General features: G+C 43.6%; 3 protein-coding genes and 2 long non-coding RNA genes across 28 annotated transcripts in view; 2 read left to right on the top strand and 3 right to left on the bottom strand.

Annotated features, from left to right (window-relative positions):
* The window catches only part of supt6h (SPT6 homolog, histone chaperone and transcription elongation factor), a 55,626-nt gene extending 53,404 nt beyond the window's left edge, over positions 1–2,222 (bottom strand). Inside the window, exons 1-5 of the mRNA XM_052520552.1 lie at positions 2,056–2,222; positions 1,177–1,284; positions 841–1,011; positions 572–645; positions 75–276 (exon numbers count right to left, since the gene is read on the bottom strand). Coding sequence (XP_052376512.1) covers positions 75–276; positions 572–645; positions 841–1,011; positions 1,177–1,273 — 544 coding nt within the window. The 5' untranslated portion in view covers positions 1,274–1,284; positions 2,056–2,222. The remainder of the gene's footprint in view (positions 1–74; positions 277–571; positions 646–840; positions 1,012–1,176; positions 1,285–2,055) is intronic.
* A 224-nt stretch (positions 2,223–2,446) lies between these two features.
* sdf2 (stromal cell-derived factor 2) lies at positions 2,447–7,243 on the top strand. Its single transcript, XM_035762350.2, has 3 exons — positions 2,447–2,680; positions 2,859–3,055; positions 5,804–7,243. Exons 1-3 carry the CDS (start codon positions 2,506–2,508, stop codon positions 6,104–6,106), a joined length of 675 nt encoding a protein of 224 aa, XP_035618243.1. The 5' UTR covers positions 2,447–2,505; the 3' UTR covers positions 6,107–7,243.
* On the bottom strand, positions 7,175–8,971 carry LOC127930688 (uncharacterized). Of its 15 annotated transcripts, none has more exons than XR_008138763.1 (6): positions 8,037–8,971; positions 7,901–7,934; positions 7,765–7,866; positions 7,523–7,692; positions 7,421–7,488; positions 7,175–7,318 (listed from the first exon to the last, which is right to left on the bottom strand). It is a non-coding gene; the product is annotated as an uncharacterized LOC127930688 (long non-coding RNA). The 15 variants fall into 15 exon arrangements; XR_008138762.1 differs by having other exon boundaries at positions 7,228–7,352; XR_008138766.1 differs by having other exon boundaries at positions 7,246–7,386; positions 7,455–7,488.
* Positions 8,972–18,263: 9,292 nt separating this feature from the next.
* On the top strand, positions 18,264–22,311 carry LOC127930689 (uncharacterized). Of its 10 annotated transcripts, none has more exons than XR_008138777.1 (6): positions 18,264–18,859; positions 19,570–20,067; positions 20,170–20,514; positions 20,613–20,800; positions 21,185–21,541; positions 22,236–22,311. It is a non-coding gene; the product is annotated as an uncharacterized LOC127930689 (long non-coding RNA). The 10 variants fall into 10 exon arrangements; XR_008138776.1 differs by lacking the exon at positions 20,613–20,800 and having other exon boundaries at positions 18,264–18,624; positions 18,719–18,859; positions 20,946–21,541; XR_008138779.1 differs by lacking the exon at positions 20,613–20,800 and having other exon boundaries at positions 18,264–18,624; positions 18,766–18,859; positions 20,946–21,541.
* Positions 22,312–23,530: 1,219 nt separating this feature from the next.
* The window catches only part of LOC118375748 (calcium-binding protein 8-like), a 73,413-nt gene continuing 69,494 nt past the window's right edge, over positions 23,531–27,449 (bottom strand). The window contains exons 5-6 of the mRNA XM_052520553.1: positions 27,410–27,449; positions 23,531–23,685 (exon numbers count right to left, since the gene is read on the bottom strand). The exon at positions 27,410–27,449 is cut by the window's right edge and continues 111 nt beyond it. Of these exons, the coding sequence (XP_052376513.1) occupies positions 23,558–23,685; positions 27,410–27,449 (168 nt within the window). The 3' untranslated portion in view covers positions 23,531–23,557. The remainder of the gene's footprint in view (positions 23,686–27,409) is intronic.

A 27,449-nucleotide genomic window follows, 5' to 3' on the forward strand; every position in this document is an offset into this window, starting at 1 on the left:
ATTTGCATATATAGAACTGAGTTTCTCAAAAAGTATTTCAGATATTAAATGTGTAACATTATCATCAAAAGTACCCGACTCCTCCTCTCCCTCCTCTTCCTCTTCTTCGTCGAGGCGTTCTCCATGGCGACGTAGGGGCGGGTCGACTGTCTCTCCCTCCTCCAGCTCCCCCTCTCCGTCCTCGTCATCTCCTCTGTGGAAGATCTCGTCTGCGATCTGGTCCTTCTCGTCATCTTCATCATCATCCATAGTCTTCACACGGTCATATTTCTTCTTCTGTCAGGACAACAGAGGACGGAGAGACGTTTAAACTGGGGTCCATGTCCTCATAGAGGATGGTGAGGATGGGGGAAGATGTTTAAACTGGGGCCCATTTCAGGTTATGCATTTATATGATACTTGAATACATTATCATGACTCATTTGAATCACAAAGCATCTCAGTGTAGGAGTGCTGATATAGGATCAATTTAGCCTTTTTGATAACAATTACATGATTATAATTGAAGTAATTGCTTACCCTAACCCAGACAGGAAGGAACTGCTAACCCTAACAGGAAGTGACTGCTTACCCTCCTCTTGACTTTGACTCCCAAGTTCTCCTCAATGAGGTCCAGATCATCATCATCCAGGTAGTCATCATAGTCTGGGGAGGAAGGGAGTGAGAGAGAGGGGGAAAGAGGGCGAGGGAGGAAAGGCGGGTGAGGTAGGAAAGGAGAGATAGAGGGAAAAGTGTGACAGAGAAGAAATTAGTTTACATAACATTTCTTTCATTTATCTACTAGGCAAGACTGTCAATTTTGGGGGAATTAAATCTCACAGCCCTGAAGCCCAAACTTACTGCGTTTCTTGCGTCTGTGTCTGACTTCATCCTCTGAGTCGCTGCCGCTGCCTGCTCCTCCGCTTTTCTTCTCTTCCTCTTCCTCATCTTCATCCACATCATCGTCAATGAGCCCCATCAGGTTCCCGTGCTCATCCTGGTCCTCTGTGTTTAACTCTTCCTCCTCTTCCTCTGTTGGAGGAAGAATTAAACACACATGCAAACATTTGCTCATAAACTAAACACACTGATGAAGACATGATATAGGAATTGCATGGGCAGAGAGACATTCATGCATCACACTCACACCTTCTGACGAATCCATACGAAATCAGTACATTGTAATCATGTGCTCACCATCATCCATAAACGCCTGGGTCTTTTTAGGCTTCAGGTCTTTCTCTTCAAACTCCTCCTCCGACTCCTCAGCCTCGCTATCGATGAAGTCAGACATGTCTGCAAGGCCTGGACACACACGCTACAGGTTAACACAAGGATCGCACTAAAAGAGAGAATTTGTATCATATATTCAGAGAATATTAGTCTCAAGAGTTGCTTTAACAGTCCTGCTGTCAGTTTTTAAAAATGCACCAAACCAGGAAAGCTAGTAATGCACTCGATCCCGCATAACAAGGTTCAGAATAGAGAATCGTGGACGGATTGAGAACCGTAAAACACGTTAACACAGATGATGGACGTCTCACGCAACACAAAACACCAGTGAACAGAAAAGACACATTTAGATGCTACATTACCTAGCTAGTTAACGCTTAGGTACGGTTAATTAAGAAACCAATGTTGCGCTGGGATGCTTGGTTTTCTAGCCAACCATCTCTGCGGTTTTATAGGATGCTTACATAACTAGCTAACTATGCTTTTTCTTAGTTTTGAACTTCGTATCTCAGTAGCTAATTAGCTATATACCCACGCTAACTGGCTAGCAAGCACAAACACATTAGCTCGCGAAGTTAAACGTGAAGGGCTTTCGTTAGCCATGTGGCGACTTTAAGTTGTTATATTACCAAGACACGTTGATAATGAACTCTGAATTGTGTATCCTTGACTTCAGTTAGCAATATGTTTTGTTGCTAAAAATCAAGATACTGGGAGACAACAACAAGGCCCCTGTAGTTAGTTAACTTAGCCAGGAGGACAACAGTCAATGCTATTGTTCCCATGTTGTTGGCGCGGGATTATTTCCGGGGACACCAAACTCATTTTGTTAAAATAACTTACTTCTCCCTGCGACGATACTTGACCTAAATCCTTGAAATGTAGAAGGATATGTCGCTACGCTATATCTTCGCGCAAGCTTGTAATAATAAAAATGGCTGATGAAAAGCGGCGTGTTGAATTCCGGTGGTGAGGAAACTTCCGACTCCGTGTGAAGTGGAGCCCAACCACTCCCCCTGGTGGACAATAATTATAACGTCAAGTCCTGCGACCACGTTCCGCAGCGATAAAAAGGAAAATAACGAACTAAGTTATGATTTCAACGTAAAAACAAACGAAGTAGACTCATAAGTACTTCAAATGTATCACAAAATCCGCAAATGCCACATTACTTTTAATCTAAAACGAGTCATCCGCGCCAGCAGGGGGCGCCCTCCTCCCCCACGGTACCATTTCCATGACGTAGCAGAAACTAATGAACATCGCGGAGTTGAGTGGCAGCTGCGAGCGGTAATGGATAACTGTACTGGTCACTCACACTTTTTATTGAGCGCTTTCTTATTGACATGTTTATTTGGGATATCGCTCGGGACGGAACTGAGCTTTGTGACTTGCGGCTCGGTTGTAAAGCTGTTAAATGTAAAGCACAATGTCAGACTGCACTCTCACGACGTGCGCTACGGCTCCGGTGAGTCTTGATTCTTGCTATCTAGCCAACTGCCAGCGTCTACTAGTAGCTAACTATAAGCTTGGATACAGAGAAATGGAAAATCAGCTTGACTTGATTATATTCTCTCTCTTCTCCATTGTTCTCACTCATGTTTCTGTTTGCCTGACGGTGTATTTGCCTCTCTCTGTCCTGCCAGGCAGCGGACAGCAGTCAGTAACAGGCGTGACCACGGTGGAGGACAGTAACAGCTACTGGAGTGTACGGGGCACCAGCGGGGCCCAGTGTCACCGGGGGACTCCTATTAAGTGTGGTCAGACCATCCGCCTCACACATGTCAACACTGGACGCAACCTGCACAGCCACTACTTCTCCTCTCCGCTTTCCTCCAACCAGGTCAAGGGAAACATCACGTGTGTGACCCAAATGACACCCTATTCCCTATTTCGACCAGGGCCCATATAGCTATAGTTAAAAGGGCCCATAAGGTTCTGGTCAAAAATAGTGCTCTGTATAGCGCAGAGGTACTCAACTCATACCCTAGAGGAGCCTGCTAGTTTTCTGTTCTACCTTATCATTATTTTGTGACCGGTTTAAATCAGTCCCTGATTAGGGGAAACAATGAAAAAAGGCAATGGAACTGTCTTCGAGGTCCGGAGTTGAGTTTGAAGGGTATAGTGGAATAGGCTGTCATTTGGGGTGAAAATCTATGTCAATATTTGTTTATTCTGTTTTGAAGCACTTTAGCCTGGCTCACTGTGTGGAGATAAGTGTAGCACCATGTTTCACAAGAGGTCTGGACTAGTGGTCGACCGATTAATCGGAATGGCTGATTTTAATTAGGGCCCATTTAAAGTTTTCATAAAAATCAGAAATCTGTATTTTTGGGCGCCGATTTGCAGATGTAAATTTTTTATTTATTTATTTATATATATATCTTGTTATTTATCTAGGCAAGTCAGTTAAGAACACATTCTTATTTTCAATGATGGCCTCGGAACGGTGGGTTAACTGCCTCGTTCAGGGGCAGAATGACAGATTTTCACCTTGTCAGCTCGGGGATTCAATCTTGCAACCTTACAGTTAACTAGTCCAACACAATAACGACCTGCCTCTCTCTCGTTGCACTCCACAAGGAGACTGCCTGCTACGCGAACGCAGTAAGCCAAGGTAAGTTGCTAGCTAGCATTAAACTTCTAAAAAAAACAATCAATCATAATCACTAGTTAATTACACATGGTTGATGATATTACTAGATAATATCTAACATGTCCTGCATTGCATATAATCTGACTGAGCATCTAAGTATCTGACTGAGCGGTGGTAGGCAGAAGCAGGCATGTAAACATTCATTCAAACAGCACTTTCGTGTGTTTCGCCAGCAGCTCTTCGTTGTGCGTGAAGCATTGCGCTGTTTATGACTTCAAGCCTATCAACTCCCGAGATGAGGCTGGTGTAACCGATGTGAAATGGCTAGCTAGTTAGCGCGCGCTAATAGCGTTTCAAACATCACTCGCTCTGAGACTTGGAGTGGTTGTTCCCCTTGCTCTGCATGGGTAACGCTGCTTCGAGGGTGGCTGTTGTCGTTGTGTTCCTGGTTCGAGCCCAGGGAGGAGCGAGGAGAGGGACGGAAGCTATACTGTTACACTGGCAATACTAAAGTGCCTATAAGAACATGCAATTGTCAAAGGTTAATGAAATACAAATGGTATAGAGGGAAATAGTCCTATAATAACTACAACCTAAAACTTTTTACCTGGGAATATTGAAGACTCATGTTAAAAGGAACCGCCAGCTTTCATATGTTCTCATGTTCTGAGCAAGGAACTGAAATGTTAGCTTTCTTCCATGGCACATATTACACTTTTACTTTCTTCTCCAACACTTTGTTTTTGCATTATTTAAACCAAATAGAACATGTTTCATTATTTTGACATCAGTGACATCGGCGATGTCATCTATAAAATAGCCTCCAACACTCTACTCAGCAAACTGGATGTAGTCTATCACAGTGCCATCCGTTTTGTCACCAAAACCCCATATACTACCCACCACTGCGACCTGTACGCTCTTGTTGGCTGGCCCTCGCTTCATACTCGTCGCCAAACCCACTGGCTCCAGGTCATCTACAAGTCTCTGGTAGGTAAAGCCCCGCCGTATCTCAGCTCGCTGGTCACCATAGCAGCACCCACTCGTAGCACGCGCTCCAGCAGGTATATCTCACTGGTCACCCCCAAAGCCAATTGGTCCTTTGGTCGCCTTTCCTTCCAGTTCTCTGCTGCCACTGACTGGAACGAACTGCAAAAATCACTGAAGCTGGAGACTCATATCTCCCTCACTAGCTTTAAGCACCAGCTGTCAGAGCAGCTCACAGATCACTGCACCTGTTCATAGCCCATCTGTATACAGCCCATCTATCTACCTCATCCCCATACTGTATTTAGCTCCTTTTGCACCACAGTATCTCTACTTGCACATCCATCTTTTGCACATCTACCATTCCAGTGTTTAATTGCCATATTATAATTACTTCACCACCAGGGCCTATTTATTGCCTTAACTCCCTTATTTGCACTCACTGTTTATAGATTTTCTTTTCTTTTTTTCCTACTGTATTATTGACTGTATGTTTGTTTATTCCATGTGTAACTCTGTGTTGTATGTGTCAAACTGCTATGCTTTATCTTGGCCAGGTTGCAGTTGCAAATGAGAACTTGTTCTCAACTAGCTTACCTGGTTAAATAAATAAAATAAAATACATTTTTACTTGAGGCTAAATTGATTTTATTGATGTATTATATTAAGTTAAAATAAGTATTCATTCAGTATTGTTGTAATTGTCATTATTACAAATAAATAAATAAAAATCGACCGATTTAATCGGTATCGGCTTTTTTGGTCCTCCAATAATCGGTATCGACGGTGAAAAATCATAATCGGTCGACCTCTAGTCTGGACCTTTATGGCACAGGAGGTTGTAGGGTGTGTTGTCCTTGATGCTGGATTGAACCCCTGCTCTCTGTTGCCCTCAATCACTAACTACAATACTAAAAAGATATATCATTGTATAATTGTTCATGCTTTCTCTGATCCTCTTTCTTTCTCCCTCCCCCGGGCTCTCTCTCCCTCTCCCCCCTCTCTCAGGAGGTGAGTGCGTTTGGTGAGGAGGGCGAGGGGGACCACCTGGATGAGTGGACGGTGCAGTGTGGAGGGGCGGTGTGGCAGCGCGAGGAGGCCGTCCGCTTCCAGCACGCCTCCACCGATGCGTTGCTATCGATTACGGGGGAGCAGTACGGCCGGCCCATCCACGGGCAGAGGGAAGTGCACGCCATGATGGGCCCCAGCCAGCACAGCCTGTGGAGGGCCATGGAGGGGGTTTATATGAAGCCCAGTGAAAGCCCACTAGGGAACAAGGACTACAGCCATCCTCTACATACAGAGTTCTGATTCAATCGGACTACAGCCATCCTCTACACACAGACTGACTACAGCCATCCTCTACACACAGACTGACTACAGCCATCCTCTACACACAGACTGACTACAGCCATCCTCTACACACAGACTGACTACAGCCATCCTCTACACACAGACTGACTACAGCCATCCTCTACACACAGACTGACTACAGCCATCCTCTACACACAGACTGACTACAGCCATCCTCTACACAGACTGACTACAGCCATCCTCTACACAGACTGACTACAGCCATCCTCTACACACAGACTGACTACAGCCATCCTCTACACACAGACTGACTACAGCCATCCTCTACACACAGACTGACTACAGCCATCCTCTACACACAGACTGACTACAGCCATCCTCTACACACAGACTGACTACAGCCATCCTCTACACACAGACTGACTACAGCCATCCTCTACACACAGACTGACTACAGCCATCCTCTACACACAGACTGACTACAGCCATCCTCTACACACGGACTGACTACAGCCATCCTCTACACACGGACTGACTACAGCCATCCTCTACACACGGACTGACTACAGCCATCCTCTACACACGGACTGACTACAGCCATCCTCTACACACGGACTGACTACAGCCATCCTCTACACACGGACGGACTACAGCCATCCTCTACACACGGACGGACTACAGCCATCCTCTACACACGGACTGACTACAGCCATCCTCTACACACGGGCGGACTACAGCCATCCTCTACACCCGGGCGGACTACAGCCATCCTCTACACACGGGCGGACTACAGCCATCCTCTACACACGGACTGACTACAGCCATCCTCTACACACGGACTGACTACAGCCATCCTCTACACAATAGTTTTGATTATCAATCAACCTGACCTGGCTCTATATACCATTTTCTTCCCTGTTGTCTCTCTCGCCCCCCCCGGACCCAGAGTTGTGATCTACTCTGGCCCCTGGCTCCCTGTATCCAACCCAACTTAGTTGTCTGCCTACCTGTCTCTTACTCAACTCCCTCTGTTTTGAGGACACTCTCACGCACAGTGGATCTAATCTGGGGGTTGCCAGGACAACTACAGAACTCTTTGACCAATCCAATCTCTGTCACCTGACCTCATCAACAGAGACTATTTGATACACTAAACGAATGCTGCTACAAAATGTAGTAAATACTATTTTCTATTTCCCCTCCACACACCTCCTCCCGACGTGGTACTCTCCCCTCTACACACCTCCTCCAGACGTGGTACTCTCCCCTCCACACACCTCCTCCCGACGTGATACTCTCCCCTCCACACACCTCCTCCCGACGTGGTACTCTCCCCTCCACACACCTCCTCCCGACGTGGTACTCTCCCCTCCACACACCTCCTCCCGACGTGGTACTCTCCCCTCAACACACCTCCTCCCGACGTGGTACTCTCCCCTCCACACACCTCCTCCCGACGTGGTACTCTCCCCTCCACACACCTCCTCCCGACGTGGTACTCTCCCCTCCACACACCTCCTCCCGACGTGGTACTCTCCCCTCTACACACCTCCTCCCGACGTGGTACTCTCCCCTCCACACACCTCCTCCTGACGTGATACTCTCCCCTCCACACACACACACCTCCTCCCGACGTGATACTCTCCTCCACACACCTCCTCCCGACGTGATACTCTCCCCTCCACACACCTCCTCCCGACGTGGTACTCTCCCCTCCACACACCTCCTCCCGACGTGGTACTCTCCCCTCTACACACCTCCTCCCGACGTGGTACTCTCCCCTCCACACACCTCCTCCCGACGTGATACTCTCCCCTCCACACACCTCCTCCCGACGTGGTACTCTCCCCTCCACACACCTCCTCCCGACGTGGTACTCTCCCCTCCACACACCTCCTCCCGACGTGGTACTCTCCCCTCAACACACCTCCTCCCAACGTGGTACTTCAACATAGACATGTAAAGGTATGTGAGACACCAGAACAAAAACAGCTAGTGATTGTATTGTTCTGTATGTCAGAGGTGCTACATAGCCATTTTGCTAGAGCCTCTAAGATGGTGCGCCGCCCCGTGACTGACTGGTTATAGAATAGGGTAAATATGACTTCATTGGTCCCCTAATATGATCAACAACAGACTACGGTCCATATCAATTCTGCAGGTTTGTGTTGATTGTGCACAGAAACGCTAAATGGAGGCCAGTGGGAAGAGTGTTTATTTTAATTTTTTTTCATACAAACGTATGAAAAACAACCAGCCTTGTTACGGTGCCTTTTATTACATTATCGATGTCCCTCTACTATTCAAACAAGTGTCGTATCAATAAAGAGGAGCAGTTTGAACCGTTTTAAAGAAACATTTGAATCCTAGCACACTGCCTATCCCCACAATTCTCTTCTTTACCATGAACAAGTAGGGTTGCTTTGTTTGACTTGATTTCAGTTTAAGTCCCATACAGTATTACATATCCCTTCTATTGACTAAGCTGAAACATGAAGAGTAACATAATTCTCTGTCCACTACAGTATTATGTCACAGTCAGTGGTAGGAGTACATTCCATTCAGGAAATTCAGAACCTGAATCATAATTCCAATTGAGGAACAGAAAGGAATGTCCCCTGTTGAAAATGCAAGGCACTTTTTGAGTCTAGAATTTCTCAATTCACCTTCTAGAACTAACATAATTGGATTAGATTTGACCCCAGCCACGCTGTCATTGTCCCAGGGGTTGACAGCTACAGCCTGTCTGGTCTGACGTGGGTCTTACAAAGTGTTTTCTATCAGCTGTCTGTGAGTGTTCATTTCCACAGGACTTGTACATGATTGTAATAGATACCTCAGATTAAATGGATGTTTTGTGCTAACCAGTGTTATGTTCTCTGTCTGTCCTTGGTTGAGGACGTAACTCGTCTGTGTCGTCACGTCAGAAAAGGGCTTCCCTCTTCACATTTCTACCCTCGTCATCAATGTCTCTTAATACTTTTTATTACAGAGACATAACAACACTTAAAGTGATGCTCCAGAGATTTTGTATAATTTCAGTCAGAAGGTTTGAAAGTGGTGCTCATGTCACAAGCCAAAACGGGTCCCTGGAAATTGTGCACTACTGTATGATATGTTAGGTCCTGCAAGAAATAATTATTTATATATTTATACACACACACACACTACTGTTCAAAAATTTGGGGTCACTTAGAAATGGCCTTGTTTTTAAAAGAAAAGCAAAAAATGTTGTCCATTAAAATAACATCAAATTGATCAGAAATACAGTGTAGACATTGTTAATGTTGTAAATGACTATTGTAGCTGGAAACGGCTGATTTTTAATGGAATATCTACATAAGCGTACAGAGGCCCATTATCAGCAATCATCACCCCTGAGTTCCACATGTTGTGTTAGCTAATCCAAGTTTATCATTTTTAAAAGGCTAATTGACCATTAGAAAACCCTTTTGCATTTATGTTAGCACAGCTGAAAACTTGTTCTGGTTTAAAGAAGCAATTAAACTGGCCTCCTTTAGACTAGTTGAGTACCTGGAGCATCAGCATTTGTGGGTTCGATTACAGGCTCAAAATGGACAAAAACAAAGAACCTTATTCTGAAACTCGTCAGTCTATTCTTGTTCTGAGAAATGAACGCTATTCCATGTGAGAAATTGCCAAGAAACTGAAGATCTCGTACAAAGCTGTGTACTACTCCCTTCACAGAACAGGGCAAACTGTCTCTAAACCAAATAGAAAGAGGAGTGGGAGGCCCCGGTGCATAACTGAGCAAGAGGACAAGTACATTAGAGTGTCTAGTTTGAGAAGCAGCTTCATTAAATAGTACCCGCAAAACACCCGTCTCAACGTCAACAGTGAAGAGGCGACTCCCGGATGCTGGTCATTCTTGGCAGAGTTGCAAAGAAAAAGCCATATCTCAGACTGGCCAATAAAAATAAAAGATTAAGATGGGCAAAAGAACACAGACACTGGACAGAGGAATTCTGCCGAGAAGGCCGCATCCCGGAGTCGCCTCTTCACTGTTGACGTTGAGACGGTGTTTTGCTTCGTGAATCTTCATGAATCAGCCTTGTAAAATGATCAACTTGGATTAGCTAACACCATTAGAACATAGGAGTGATGGTTGCTGATAATGGGCCTCTGTACGCCTATGTCGATATTCCATTAAAAAAATCTGTTTCCAACTACAATAGTCATTTACAACATTAACAATGTCTACACTGTATTTCTGATCAATTTGATGTTATTTTAATGGACAAAAACAGTGCTTTCCTTTTAAAAACAAGGACATTTCTAAGTGACCCCAAACTTTTGAACGGTTGTGTGTGTATATATATATATATAAACTCAGCAAAAGGAACGTCCTCTCACTGTCAAAACGTATCATGTGTAAATATTTGTATGAACATAACAATAACAATATTCAACAGCTGAGACATAAACTGAACAAGTCCCAAGCTCAGTCCGATGATGCTGTGACACACCGCGCCAGACCACGACGGACCCTCCACCTCCAAGTCGATCCCGCTCCAGAGTACAGACCTCGGTGTAACGCTCATTCCTTCAATGATAAACGCAATTCCGACCATCACCCTTGGTGAGACAATACCGCAACTCGTCAGTGAAAAGCACTTTTTGCCAATCCTGTCTGGTCCAGCAACGGTGGGTTTGTGCCCATAGGCGACGTTGTTGGCGGTGATGTCTGGTGAGGACCAGCATTACAACAGGCCTACAAGTCCTCAGTTCAGCCTCTCAGCCTATTGTGGACACTCAGCACAGATGGAGGCATTGTGCGTTCCTGGTGTAACTCGGGCAGTTGTAGATGTTGTAAACACCTGGACAAGGTAAAGGTGATACGTGTTGTAAACACCTGGACAAGGTAAAGGTGATACATGTTGTAAACACCTGGACAAGGTAAAGGTGATACAAGGTAAAGGTGATACATGTTGTAAACACCTGGACAAGGTAAAGGTGATACAAGATAAATGTGGTACATGTTGTAAACACCTGGACAAGGTAAAGGTGATACAAGGTAAAGGTGATACAAGATAAATGTGGTACATGTTGTAAACACCTGGACAAGGTAAAGGTGATACAAGATAAAGGTGGTACATGTTGTAAACACCTGGACAAGGTAAAGGTGATACATGTTGTAAACACCTGGACAAGGTAAAGGTGATACATGTTGTAAACACCTGGACAAGGTAAAGGTGATACAAGGTAAAGGTGATACGTGTTGTATACCACACCATCATGTTCATGGTAAAACCACTGATACATTCAGCTACTCCTTCAGAATAAAAATAAACCAAATGATACTGAACAACATGATCAGATGTGACATTTGAACCAAAACGTTGACATAAAGTGCATTCGGAAAGTATTCAGTATGCCTGTTTTGCATGTTTTTTTGGCATTAATAAGTGTCACAAATCAGTTGGCAAACAATGTAAAAAATATTATTCATTGAGTTAATAAAGCCGCATACAAACAAGGTCTATTTTTGTTTTCTTGAGCAAGGCATCTCCAAAATGCAGGTGTTTCAGACGAGCTCAGTGCTTTCTGTGTTGGTGGGGCAAGCCAGCAGAAAATACGGAGCAGTGCGCCGTGATTGGCTCAGTGTTCTGTCAGTCATGGGGAAACTACGCCACTGCGAAATCTGAGGGGAGACCTTAGAAAATTCTAGCCCTAGGGTGCTGAGATGGAATTACATAGGAAGTCCCCATCCAAGAAGACTGAAGGTCATTGGCCACAGATAAAATTATGTCAATTCACATTATATGTACAGTAGTTTTGATTGGACTGATCATGTCAACATCATGAATTAGGAAAAATAGGAAAAATGCCAAGGGGGGTGAATACTTTCACAAGCCAATGTATGTACACTGTAGCTAAGAAAGTAATACTAAGTGTATGTTGTGTAAAAGCTGTTCGTAGGCCATCTGCCTCACGCTAATAATTTGGTCTGTTATCCCCTCTTAATTTCGCCTACTGTTCTGACTTGGTGGTGCACATGTAGCCTATAGCCTGTTGTAGAGAAATGTAATCATCGAATATTGAAAGAGCTTTCATTGTCTGCTTATATGCTCCTTTATTTATCCTACGGTTCTGCACTTGGTGTACAGAGAGAACACTGTACAGGGAGAACACTGTGCAGGGAGAACACTGTGCAGGGAGAACACTGTGCAGGGAGAACACTGTGCAGGGAGAACACTGTGCAGGGAGAACACTGTGCAGGGAGAACACTGTACAGGGAGAACACTGTACAGGGAGAACACTGTGCAGGGAGAACACTGTACAGGGAGAACACTGTACATGGAGAACACTGTGCAGGGAGAACACTGTACAGGGAGAACACTGTGCAGAGAAAACACTGTGCAGAGAAAACACTGTGCAGAGAAAACACTGTGCAGAGAAAACACTGTACAGGGAGAACTCTGAACAGGGAGAACACTGTACAGGGAGAACACTGTACAGGGAGAACACTATACAGAGAAAACACTGTACAGGGAGAACTCTGTACAGGGAAAACACTGTACAGGGAGAATTCTGTACATGGAGAATTCTGTACAGGGAGAACACTGTACAGGGAGAACACTGTACAGGGAGAACACTGTGCAGAGAGAACACTGTACAGGGAGAACACTGTACAGGGAGAATTCTGTACATGGAGAATTCTGTACAGGGAGAACACTGTACAGGGAGAATTCTGTACATGGAGAATTCTGTACAGGGAGAACACTGTACAGGGAGAACACTGTACAGGGAGAACACTGTGCAGAGAAAACACTGTACAGGGAGAACGCTGTGCAGAGAAAATACTGTACAGGGAGAACACTGTACAGGGAGAATTCTGTACATGGAGAATTCTGTACAGGGAGAACACTGTACAGGGAGAACACTGTGCAGAGAAAACGCTGTGCAGAGAAAATACTGTACAGGGAGAACTCTGTACAGGGAGAACACTGTGCAGAGAAAACACTGTGCAGAGAAAACACTGTACAGGGAGAACTCTGTGCAGAGAGAACACTGTACAGAGAGAACACTGTACAGGGAGAACACTGTACAGGGAGAATTCTGTACATGGAGAACACTATGCAGAGAGAACACTGTGCAGAGAGAACACTGTGCAGAGAAAACACTGTACAGGGAGAACTCTGTACAGGGAGAACACTGTACAGGGATAATTCTGTACATGGAGAACACTATGCAGAGAGAACACTGTGCAGAGAGAACACTGTACAGAGAGAACACTACAGGGAGAACACTGTACAGGGAGAATTCTGTACATGGAGAATTCTGTACAGGGAGAACTCTGTACAGGGAGAACACTATGCAGAGAGAACACTGTGCAGAGAGAACACTGTACAGAGAGAACACTGTACAGGGAGAATTCTGTACATGGAGAATTCTGTACAGGGAGAACACTGTACAGGGAGAAGTCTGTACAGGGAGAATTCTGTATAGGGAGAAGTCTGTACAGGGAGAATTCTGTACAGGGAGAACACTGTACAGGGAGAATTCTGTACAGGGAGAACACTGTACAGGGAGAATTCTGTACAGGGAGAACTCTGTACAGGGAGAACACTGTACAGGGAGAACTCTGTACAGGGAGAACACTGTACAGGGAGAACACTGTACAGGGAGAACTCTGTACAGGGAGAACTCTGTACAGGGAGAACACTGTACAGGGAGAACACTGTACAGGGAGAACTCTGTACAGGGAGAAGTCTGTACAGGGAGAACACTGTACAGGGAGAACACTACAGGGAGAATTCTGTACAGGGAGAGTTCTGTACAGGGAGAACACTACATGGAGAATTCTGTACAGGGAGAACACTGTACAGGGAGAACACTGTACAGGGAGAATTCTGTAGCTGTACATTTCAAAAGTGCTTTACAAATAGTTATATTGACTATGTCCGTCCTAGCTCGCTCATTAATTCCTTAATCCAAATTACGGATTGCCTCTTATCCACTTGTTGTTCTCTTATGCCATAGTTTGTACATCTCAGTTGTCAGTAGAAACCACAAGTCAGCTATATCAGATACATTAAAAAAAATAAGTAAATGAGTGAAAACAGGTTTCTAAAAAAAAAGTATACATACTTTATTTACATAAGTATTCAGACCCTTCGCTATGAAACTCGAAATTGACCTCAGGTGCATCCTGTTTCCATTGATTATCTTTGAGATGTTTCTATAACTTGATTGGAGTCCACCTGTGGTAAATTCAATTGATTGGACGCGATCCACACACCTGTCTATATAAAGGTCCAACAGTTGACAGTGCATCTTAGAGCAAAAACCAAGCCATGAGGTCGAAGGAAATCTCAGAGACAGGATTTTGCCGAGGCACAGATCGTCGGGAGGGTACCGAAAAATGTCTGCAGCATTGAAGGTCCCCAAGAACACAGGGGCCTCCATCATTCTGACGGAGCTCCAGAGTTCCTCTGTGGAGATGGGAGAACCTTCCAGAAGGACAATCATCCCTGCAGCACTCCACCAATCAGGCCTTTATGGTAGAGTGGCCAGACTGAAGCCACTCCTCAGTAAAAGGTCTATGACAACCCGCTTGGAGTTTGCCAAAAGGCACCTAAAGGACAAGATTCTCTGGCCTGATGAAACCAAGAATGAACTCTTGTTCTGAATGCCAAGCGCCACCTCTGGAGGAAACCAGACATCACAACTTGCACCTTCATCTTCTGCACATTCTACCATTCCAGTGTTTAATTGCTAAATTGTAATTACTTCGCCACCATGGCCTATTTATTGCCTTACCTCTCTTATCCTACCTCATTTACACATGCTGTATATAGATTTTTCTACTGTATTATTGATTGTATGTTTGTTTATTCCATGTGTAACTCTGTGTTGTTGTATGTGTCGAACTGCTTTGCTTTATCTTGGGCAGGTCGCAGTTGCAAATATGAACTTGTTCTCAACTAGCCCACCTGGTTAAATAAAGGTGAAATATTTTTTTTTTTTTAAGAAATAAAATAATGCCAAGTGTCACGTCTGGAGGAAACCTGTTACCATCCCTACGGTGAAGCATGGTGGTGGCAGCATCATGCTGTGGGGATGTTTTTTAGCGGAAGAGACTGGGAGACTAGTCAGGATCAAAGGGAAAGATGAACGGAGTAAAGTACAGAGAGATCCTTGATGAAAACCTGCTCCAGAGAGCTCAGGACATCAGACTGTGGCGAATATTCACCTTCCAGCAGGACAACACCCCTACGCACACAGCCAAGACAATGCAGGAGTGGCTTCGGACAAGTCTCTGAATGTCCTTGAGTGACCCAGCCAGAGCCCGGACTTGAACCGGATCTGGAGAGACCTAAAAATGGTTCTGCAGCGATGCTCCCCATCCAACCTGAAAGAGCTTAAAAGGATCTGCAGAGAAGAATGGGGGAAATTCCCCAAATACAAGTGAGCCAAGCTCGTAGCCTCATATCCAAGAAGACTTGAAGCTGTAATCGCTGCAAAGGTGCTTCAACAAAGTACTGACTAAAGGGCCTGAATACTTATGTAAATATAATATTTCAGGTTTTTCATTTTTAATACATTTGCAAAAAATTCTAAAAACCTATTTTTGCTTTGTCATTATGGGATATCGTGTGTAAATTGATGAGGAAAAAACAAACAATTTAATCAATTTTAGAATAAGGCTGTAACGTAACAAAATGTGGAATAAGTCAAGAGGTCTGAATACTTTCTGAAGAATGCCCAGATGACAGCTGGTAGGAGTGAGCTTCTGTCCTAACATAGCCTTTCCACACAACACTTAAGCCCCGTTTATACCTGGTGCCCTTTGTCCTGATTGTGTCCACATTCTGCTAGTGCCCACATTTGAAGACAGGTGTCGACGATTCCAAGACGCTTTGTGATCTGATTGTGATCAGATCTTCCTGACCTCCTCCAAAGGTAGTCAGGAACACATTGTGTCTGGATATCAAGCAACTGTAAATAGATCTGGATGTTGAAAGCATTTAAATCATAATTTATAGCGGCCTCTTAAATCATTGATAGGTAGCACCATTGATTTATGTCATTAGTAATTTTCTTAAAATACATAAATTCATATTATTTTGAAAGAATATCTGTCAAATAAATTGCAAACTACTTTTACACAGCAGCCCAGTTCTAATATTTTTTCCACTAATTGGTCTTTTGCTCAATCACATCAGATCTTTTTCAGATCTGATTGGTCAAAATACCAATTAGTCAAAAAAAGATCTGAATTGGTTTGGCTGTGTAAACACAGCTATTTTAATACAACATGTAGACTTCGCAAACTTTAATTAGATAGTAATTGAATCATATTTATCAGATCACTAAACTCACATGTTAGTGCAACGTGTAAACGCGGCTTAAAACAGGTACAGTATAATGGTTAATTTATCCATAGCTCTGTCAGATGCAGCCCTCTGCTGCCACACAGTGGCCAAGTTATGAAACACACGTAAAACATGACTATTGGGAAGTGGTCTATTCATTCCCTGGAAAAACAGAACTGTTTTTTTTGGGGTTTCTATATATATAAAAAAAGATTTTATTGCATAACCACAGGTTGATTATGTTTATACAGACTACATATCTTTATTTGAATGTTACCATCATTAATATTGCTGTTTTTCTTTCTTTTTAGATTTCTCTCTGTGCAATACATAAACATTTTTTTTGACATTTATATAATCTCAAACAATGGAGGCTGGTGGGAGGAGCTGTAGGAGGATGGGTTCATTGTAATGACTTGAATGGAATAAATGTAACGGTATCAAACATATGGAAACCACGTTTGACTCTGTTTCCTTTTATACCATTCCAGACATTAAAATGAGCCTGTCCTTCTATAAGCTCCTCCCACCAGCCTCCATTGATCGCAAAACCACAGGTCTCCAAACCACCAGTGCTGGATATAGACGCTCTCTCTTAGCCCAAGTACATCCCCTTTACCAGGTTGCAAAAATATATGACAGAAACATTTACAATATTAAAACTATGACTAATGTACATACACATTACGATTAGATGCTGGTGTCAGGGACCATAATGGCTTTATAACAATAATAGAATAATGCACCAATGGGCCAGAATGTTCCTCTGCAATCACATATAAATATATTTAGATATCTGAGACAGCAAGATGACTTTGAGTGTGAAGAACTACACTACATGAATATCTCTACATTATAGCAGCCTAAACATGTGGTATTGAGAGCGAAAACACTTCAACAATGGAAAGACCTCTGCAAACGAATACACTTTGACTTGAACACGTTACTGGGTGAAGAACAGTATGTATTTCAGAGTAGCAGTACTGCTCCATCCTGTCCATAGATCAGCCTCTCCTACTCAGAGACGCTTGATGTCCCCAGGCCTCAGTGAGTCATGCAGTCCTGTGACAAGCAGTGTAAAAGAGATGAAACAGCTCGGTGGTGATTATGGCCACGTGACCTTGTATTTGCATATTTATGACCAAATATTCCCCTCTGCATTCTGATTTGATTAATAGCTGGAATAAATAGAGAATTCAGTATAAATCTGAAAGTAAAATGTGACAGTAGTTCATACACACATTTAAAATCAAGGCCATAGGAAAGGTTGAATTGATTTTAACCTTCATCCTCCAAAGGAAAGGAATACTAAAATAGCAGCTACATGCATATTGATGTAGAGGTAATGGAATATATATTTTAGTATAAATATTTCATCTGTCCTGGTCTGAGCGTGTAGTTCATCAGAAAAGGTTGCTTCTCTTCTTTTGCCCAAGCTCGTTCACTCCCCTAGTCCGTCTCACAGATCTACGACATCTGACTGGGCCCGTATTCAGTCTAGGATCAGTCTATATAATCTTAATGATTATGATTTAAAAGGGAAAACTGATCCTCGAACAGCCGTCATACTCTGAGATGCTTTGAGAATATGGGCCCTGGTACAGTAGGTGCCAAGAAAACAAGCATTCAGATTGGATAAATGCTGGAGATTCCACCATGTTTCATTCATCCATCCAGTCAGATTGGATAGGAGGTGGACTTTCCACCATGTTTCATTCATCCAGTCAGATTGGATAGGAGGTGGACTTTCCACCATGTTTCATCCATCCATCCAGTCAGATTGGATAGGAGGTGGACTTTCCACCATGTTTCATCCATCCAGTCAGATTGGATAGGAGGTGGACTTTCCACCATGTTTCATCCATCCAGTCAGATTGGATAGGAGGTGGACTTTCCACCATGTTGCATTCATCCAGTCAGATTGGATAGGAGGTGGACTTTCCACCATGTTTCATTCATCCATCCAGTCAGATTGGATAGGAGGTGGACTTTCCACCATGTTTCATCCATCCATCCAGTCAGATTGGACAGGAGGTGGACTTTCCACCATGTTTCATCCATCCAGTCAGATTGGATAGGAGGTGGACTTTCCACCATGTTTCATCCATCCAGTCAGATTGGATAGGAGGTGGACTTTCCACCATGTTTCATCCATCCAGTCAGATTGGATAGGAGGTGGACTTTCCACCATGTTTCATCCATCCAGTCAGATTGGATAGGAGGTGGACTTTCCACCATGTTTCATTCATCCAGTCAGATTGGATAGGAGGTGGACTTTCCACCATGTTTCATTCATCCAGTCAGATTGGATAGGAGGTGGACTTTCCACCATGTTTCATTCATCCAGTCAGATTGGATAGGAGGTGGACTTTCCACCATGTTTCATTCATCCAGTCAGATTGGATAGGAGGTGGACTTTCCACCATGTTGCATTCATCCATCCAGTCAGATTGGACAGGAGGTGGACTTTCCACCATGTTTCATTCATCCATCCAGTCAGATTGGATAGGAGGTGGACTTTCCACCATGTTTCATTGATCCATCCAGTCAAATTGGATAGGAGGTGGACTTTCCACCATGTTGCATCCATCCATCCAGTCAGATTGGATAGGAGGTGGACTTTCCACCATGTTTCATTCATCCATCCAGTCAGATTGGACAGGAGGTGGACTTTCCACCATGTTTCATTCATCCATCCAGTCAGATTGGATAGGAGGTGGACTTTCCACCATGTTTCATTGATCCATCCAGTCAAATTGGATAGGAGGTGGACTTTCCACCATGTTTCATTCATTCATCCATCCAGTCAAATTGGATAGGAGGTGGACTTTCCACCATGTTTCATTCATCCATCCAGTCAGATTGGATAGGAGGTGGACTTTCCACCATGTTTCATCCATCCAGTCAGATTGGATAGGAGGTGGACTTTCCACCATGTTTCATTCATCCATCCAGTCAAATTGGATAGGAGGTGGACTTTCCACCATGTTGCATTCATCCACCCAGTCAGATTGGATAGGAGGTGGACTTTCCACCATGTTTCATTCATCCAGTCAGATTGGATAGGAGGTGGACTTTCCACCATGTTTCATTCATCCATCCAGTCAGATTGGATAGGAGGTGGACTTTCCACCATGTTTCATTCATCCAGTCAGATTGGATAGGAGGTGGACTTTCCACCATGTTGCATTCATCCATCCAGTCAGATTGGACAGGAGGTGGACTTTCCACCATGTTTCATTCATCCATCCAGTCAGATTGGATAGGAGGTGGACTTTCCACCATGTTTCATTGATCCATCCAGTCAAATTGGATAGGAGGTGGACTTTCCACCATGTTTCATTCATCCATCCAGTCAAATTGGATAGGAGGTGGACTTTCCACCATGTTTCATTCATCCATCCAGTCAGATTGGATAGGAGGTGGACTTTCCACCATGTTTCATCCATCCAGTCAGATTGGATAGGAGGTGGACTTTCCACCATGTTTCATTCATCCATCCAGTCAGATTGGATAGGAGGTGGACTTTCCACCATGTTGCATTCATCCATCCAGTCAGATTGGATAGGAGGTGGACTTTCCACCATGTTTCATCCATCCAGTCAGATTGGATAGGAGGTGGACTTTCCACCATGTTTCATTCATCCATCCAGTCAGATTGGATAGGAGGTGGACTTTCCACCATGTTGCATTCATCCATCCAGTCAGATTGGATAGGAGGTGGACTTTCCACCATGTTTCATCCATCCAGTCAGATTGGACAGGAGGTGGACTTTCCACCATGTTTCATCCATCCAGTCAGATTGGATAGGAGGTGGACTTTCCACCATGTTTCATTCATCCATCCAGTCAGATTGGATAGGAGGTGGACTTTCCACCATGTTTCATTCATCCATCCAGTCAGATTGGATAGGAGGTGGACTTTCCACCATGTTTCATCCATCCAGTCAGATTGGATAGGAGGTGGACTTTCCACCATGTTTCATTCATCCATCCAGTCAAATTGGATAGGAGGTGGACTTTCCACCATGTTGCATTCATCCACCCAGTCAGATTGGATAGGAGGTGGACTTTCCATCATGTTTCATCCATCCATCCAGTCAGATTGGATAGGAGGTGGACTTTCCACCATGTTTCATCCATCCAGTCAGATTGGATAGGAGGTGGACTTTCCACCATGTTTCATTCATCCATTCAGATTGGATAGGAGGTGGACTTTCCACCATGTTTCATCCATCCATTCAGATTGGATAGGAGGTGGACTTTCCACCATGTTTCATCCATCCAGTCAGATTGGATAGGAGGTGGACTTTCCATCATGTTTCATCCATCCAGTCAGATTGGATAGGAGGTGGACTTTCCACCATGTTTCATTCATCCATTCAGATTGGATAGGAGGTGGACTTTCCACCATGTTTCATCCATCCATCCAGTCAGATTGGATAGGAGGTGGACTTTCCACCATGTTTCATCCATCCAGTCAGATTGGATAGGAGGTGGACTTTCCACCATGTTTCATTCATCCATTCAGATTGGATAGGAGGTGGACTTTCCACCATGTTTCATCCATCCATTCAGATTGGATAGGAGGTGGACTTTCCACCATGTTTCATCCATCCAGTCAGATTGGATAGGAGGTGGACTTTCCATCATGTTTCATCCATCCAGTCAGATTGGATAGGAGGTGGACTTTCCACCATGTTTCATTCATCCATCCAGTCAGATTGGATAGGAGGTGGACTTTCCACCATGTTTCATTCATCCATCCAGTCAGATTGGATAGGAGGTGGACTTTCCACCATGTTTCATTCATCCATCCAGTCAGATTGGATAGGAGGTGGACTTTCCACCATGTTTCATTCATCCATCCAGTCAGATTGGATAGGAGGTGGACTTTCCACCATGTTTCATTCATCCATCCAGTCAGATTGGATAGGAGGTGGACTTTCCACCATGTTTCATTCATCCATCCAGTCAGATTGGATAGGAGGTGGACTTTCCACCATGTTTCATTCATCCATCCAGTCAGATTGGATAGGAGGTGGACTTTCCACCATGTTTCATTCATCCATCCAGTCAGATTGGATAGGAGGTGGACTTTCCACCATGTTTCATTCATCCATCCATTCAGATTGGATAGGAGGTGGACTTTCCACCATGTTTCATCCATCCAGTCAGATTGGATAGGAGGTGGACTTTCCACCATGTTTCATCCATCCAGTCAGATTGGATAGGAGGTGGACTTTCCACCATGTTTCATTCATCCATCCAGTCAGATTGGATAGGAGGTGGACTTTCCACCATGTTTCATTCATCCATCCATTCAGATTGGACAGGAGGTGGACTTTCCACCATGTTTCATTCATCCATCCAGTCAGATTGGATAGGAGGTGGACTTTCCACCATGTTGCATTCATCCATCCAGTCAGATTGGATAGGAGGTGGACTTTCCACCATGTTTCATCCATCCAGTCAGATTGGATAGGAGGTGGACTTTCCACCATGTTTCATCCATCCAGTCAGATTGGATAGGAGGTGGACTTTCCACCATGTTTCATTCATCCATCCAGTCAGATTGGATAGGAGGTGGACTTTCCACCATGTTTCATTCATCCATCCATTCAGATTGGACAGGAGGTGGACTTTCCACCATGTTTCATTCATCCATCCAGTCAGATTGGATAGGAGGTGGACTTTCCACCATGTTGCATTCATCCATCCAGTCAGATTGGATAGGAGGTGGACTTTCCACCATGTTTCATCCATCCAGTCAGATTGGATAGGAGGTGGACTTTCCACCATGTTTCATTCATCCATCCAGTCAGATTGGATAGGAGGTGGACTTTCCACCATGTTTCATTCATCCAGTCAGATTGGATAGGAGGTGGACTTTCCATCATGTTGCATTCATCCATCCAGTCAGATTGGATATGTTTCATCCATCCATCCAGTCAGTCCTGTCAGATCTGTGAAGGCGAGTGAACGTGGGCTGAGCGGGGAAAACAACAACTTTCTGGAATGAAAAGCATTTTTACACTTTTACACTGTGGACCTGGTCAAAGACATTTCAGACCACAACCTTATTATTCATGGACCCAAAGAGGTCAGGTGGTTCATGCTCCGAGCCTTTGGGGACAGTTGACACAGAACACCGCCCTATGGACACGTAGAGTGACACGACATACGGTAAACGCTGTACATACATACAAGTGCCTTTAAATATCCACTGAGTCACATGCAGTGCATACAGACAGACATAGAGACAGACAGACAGTCGACTATACTGTAGCAACATTGTGAGGGAGGGAATGTCAGGTGTAGAATGATGCCTATGTGACTTAAGACTATGGAAGTCAGCTGAGCTAAAGCCTAGGGGTTTGTTCTGGGAGCTAACACGAGTTTGTCCTCAAGTCGCGAACCATCTCTGTTACAGTGTAAACATACATTGGTATAATGTCCACAGGTGAGTGACCATAACATGTAAATATAAGATAGTAGAATAATAATCAAAATTAACAGATTAACACGTTTAGATACAGTTTAAAACGTGAAACAAGCAGGAGCGCTAGTCAGGTAATGTTTTCCCTCCTGAAATAAACCCAGAACCAAAAGTTCAGTTAAAAATGAGGAATGGCTCAAAGCACCTGATGCATGTTCAATAGATTGCTTTTGATTAGACAATTGATCTTTTAAATAGGAGGTTAAAAAAAAACATTTATTTTAAAGGGGTGGTTAGAAAATCATTCTTAAAGGGGTGGCCTTCTCTGATACAGAAATGAAAGGAATCCCTTTATGCCCACAACATATAAAAGATTGCTTTGTATCATGTCCGGTCTGTTCATCAAGTCCTCTTAGTGTTTTTGATTTGATTAGTCTTTTTTTCCACTGAAAACGACATTTTCCGTGTGCGTCCTTCAGTACTTGCACTCTCTTGTCTGTTTACTGTTCATGATATAAATCAAAACAAACGTCATTAAAATAACAGATAGTTGTCCTTCACAGAGGTGTTTGGGTTCTGGCTGGTCTGTCTTCCTGTTTTTGCTGCAGAGAGAGGAAGTGAGGTCATTTAACTGTAAGGCCCACTCCCCTGGCTCACAGTGTGATTGGCTTACTCCATGCCGTTCCGCAGCATCTGATTGGCCGCGATGAGCATGACGCTGATGATGAAGGCCATGGCAAAGGCGCAGATCAGGCTCTTCCTCACGCATGTCTGTCTGTTCTTCTTCTTTGGATGGACTGAATAAGAGAAGAGATGAGAGGAGAGTAGAGGAGGGGAAGAGGAGAGAAGAAGAGGGGAAGAGGAGAGAAGAGGAGGGGAAGAGGAGGGGAAGAGGAGGGGAAGAGGAGAGAAGAGGAGGGGAAGAGCGAAGAGGAGGGGAAGAGGAGAGAAGAGGAGAGAAGAGGAGGGGAAGAGGAGGGGAAGAGGAGAGAAGAGGATGGGAAGAGGAGAGAAGAGGAAAGGAAGAGGAGAGAAGAGGAGGGGAAGAGAAGAGGAGAGAAGAGGAGGAGAAGAGGAGGGGAAGAGGAGAGAAGAGGTTGGGAAGAGGAGAGAAGAGGAGAGAAGAGGAGAGGAGAAGAGGAGGAGGGGAAGAGGATAGAATAGGGGGGGAAGTGGAGAGAAGAGGAGGGGAAGAGGAGAGAAGGGGAGAGAAGAGGAGGGGAAGAGGAGAGAAGAGGATGGGAAGAGGAGAGAAGAGGAGAGAAGAGGAGGAGAAGAGGAGGGGAAGAGGAGAGAAGAGGAGGGGAAGAGGAGAGAAGAGGATGGGAAGAGGAGAGAAGAGGAGAGAAGAGGAGAGGAGAAGAGGAGGAGGGGAAGAGAAGAGAATAGGAGGGGAAGAGGAGAGAAGAGGAGGGGAAGAGGAGAGAAGGGGAGGGGAAGAGGAGAGAAGAGGAGGGGAAGAGGAGAAGAGAACAATAGAAGTATAACTTAAGTCACTTATTACATCAAATTATGATAATTTCATATTATGCCTCCCCTCCCATTCCCCATGCTGGTAACATCACAAACTGGTCAAATACACTTTCTGCACTGAGTTCCCCCAGAGACATCAGCCTGGAGCAGCCCAGACATCAGCCTGGAGCAGCCCAGATATCAGCCTGGAGCAGACCAGACATCAGCCTGGAGCAGACCAGACATCAGCCTGGAGCAGACCAGACATCAGCCTGGAGCAGACAAGACATCAGCCTGGTGCAGACCAGACATCAGCCTGGAGCAGCCCAGACACCAGCCTGGAGCAGCACAAACATCAGCCTGGAGCAGCCCAGACATCAGCCTGGAGCAGCACAGACACTAGCCTAGAGCAGCACAGATATCAGCCTGGAGCAGCCCAGACATCAGCCTGGAGCAGCACAGACACTAGCCTAGAGCAGCACAGACATCAGCCTGTAGCAGCACAGACACTAGCCTAGAGCAGCACAGATATCAGCCTGGAGCAGCCCAGACATCAGCCTGGAGCAGCACAGACACTAGCCTAGAGCAGCACAGACATCAGCCTGTAGCAGCACAGACACTAGCCTAGAGCAGCACAGATATCAGCCTGGAGCAGCCCAGACATCAGCCTTGAGCAGACCAGACCAGACACACAGAGACAGTAACCCAGACACACAGAGATGTGTCTAATGGAGTCCGACAGACTGAATTCTCACATGGTCGGAGAAAGAGAAGGAAGAAGAAAGGGTAGGAGGATAGAGACATGAGAGGAAGAGAGAGATAGGAAGGATTGAGGGAGAGGGCAGAAGGAGAGGAAGATAATCTTTGGTTTAGCTTCCAATTTCACTTTTGGTTTCTTCTCTCTCTCCCTTCCCCTCTTCACTCCACTCCTGTTTCTCTTCCATTATCTTCTCACCCAGACCCTCCTTTTCTTTCCTTCGCTCATTTACTGGAATCCCTTCACCTTGCTCTCTACATTTACATTTCAACCATTTATCCTATCCAGAGTGACAAGACGAACTACAGTTAAATTCCTTGTTCAAGGGCACTCTGTCTCTGTCTCTCTGTCTCTGTCTCTCTGTCTCTGTCTCTGTCTCTCTGTCTCTGTCTCTCTGTCTCTGTCTCTGTCTCTCTCTCTCAATTGTTTTCCTCAAACTTTGTCTGGCAGTGGCAGACTAGCAGTCTTTCTCTCCTTCCTTCCTTCCTTCCTTCATCATCTCTCACTCTCCTCACTTCCTCTTCTTTCTCTCTGAGAGTTACCTATCTAATAGAACACAGAGGGTTTTCTTTAATAGAAGCTTAACTACTGCATATTTGGTGAGTGTGGTGTACCGCAAGTCAGCTGGCTAGGGCCATTATTGTTTTCTGTTTTTGCTAATGACCTTCCATTGACCTTGAATAAAGCCTGTGTGTCAGTTGGTCCTGAACAGAGCAGCACGTATTGCACTTAGATGTACACGGAGGGCGAATGTCAGCAACTTCGTAAACATTAACATGCATGTAAATCTCTCCTGGCTCAAAGTTGAGGAGAGATTGACTGTATCACCATTGGTCTTTGTGCGAGGTATTGATGTGTTGAAGGTACGGAAATGTCTGTTCAAACAGTTGACACACAGTTTGGACACTGATCTGTTCAACACAAGACATGTAATCAGAGGTCTCTTCACGGTCCCCAGGTCCAGAACAGAGGCTGAGAAACACACAGAGCCATGACTACATGGAACTCTCTGCCACCCCAGGTAACTCAAGAAAGCAATACATCCAGATTTTAAAAAACAGATAAAGAAAACCTTACAACACAACAGGGATTGTGAACAGACACAAACATTTGAATATATCTTGCATTGTAATTTGCACTGTGTTATTGTATCATGTAGGTAAGAGGCCGAACGAATCTTTAGCTTGTGTCATCCGGAACGGGTCATAGGGCAGGAGCCATCACCTGTTTCTGAAACGTGAGGCAGGAGATTATGTATATTATGTAGTATTATGTATGTTATGTAGTGTTATGTATATTACGTAGGATTATGTAGTATTATGTATGTTATTTATATTATGTAGTATTATGTATATTATGTATATTATGTATGTTATTTATATTATGTAGTATTATGTATATTATGTATATTATGTAGTATTATGTATGTTATTTATATTATGTAGTATTATGTATATTATGTATATTATGTAGTATTATGTATGTTATTTATATTATGTATTATTATGTAAATTATGTATGTTATTTATATTATGTAGTATTATGTATATTATGTATATTATGTATGTTATTTATATTATGTAGTATTATGTATATTATGTATATTATGTAGTATTATGTATGTTATTTATATTATGTAGTATTATGTATATTATGTATATTATGTAGTATTATGTATGTTATTTATATTATGTATTATTATGTAAATTATGTATGTTATTTATATTATGTAGTATTATGTATATTATGTATATTATGTAGTATTATGTATGTTATTTATATTATGTAGTATTATGTATGTTATTTATATTATGTAGTATTATGTATGTTATTTATATTATGTAGTATTATGTATGTTATTTATATTATGTAGTATTATGTATATTATGTTGTGTTATGTAAATTATGTATATTATGTATATTATGTAGGATTATGTATATAATGTATGTTATTTATATTATGAAGTATAATGTTGTGTTATGTATATTATGTATGTTATTTATATTATGTAGTATTATGTATATTATGTATATTATGTAGTATTATGTATATTATGTATTTAATGTAGTATTATGTATATTATATTATGTATTCTATTTGTTGTTTTGTTTCCTGTTTGGACCCCAGGAAGAGTAGCGGCTAATCAGGCATCCCAATAAAATATTAAATACTAAACTCTTTGTCTCTCTCTCTCTTCTCTCTCCATTTCTTTCTCTACCATTTCTCTCTTTTAGTATTATCTCTCTCTGTGTCTCTCTCTGTGTGTCTCTCTCTACCCTGCTCTCTGTCACCCCCCGACTCCCTCTCTCACCTCCCTCGTACTCGGGGCAGTTCCCTGTCTCGTTGAGGCT

Source organism: Oncorhynchus keta, chromosome 6 (assembly GCF_023373465.1).
Source record: "Oncorhynchus keta strain PuntledgeMale-10-30-2019 chromosome 6, Oket_V2, whole genome shotgun sequence".
NCBI classification, from domain to species: Eukaryota; Metazoa; Chordata; class Actinopteri; order Salmoniformes; family Salmonidae; genus Oncorhynchus; species Oncorhynchus keta.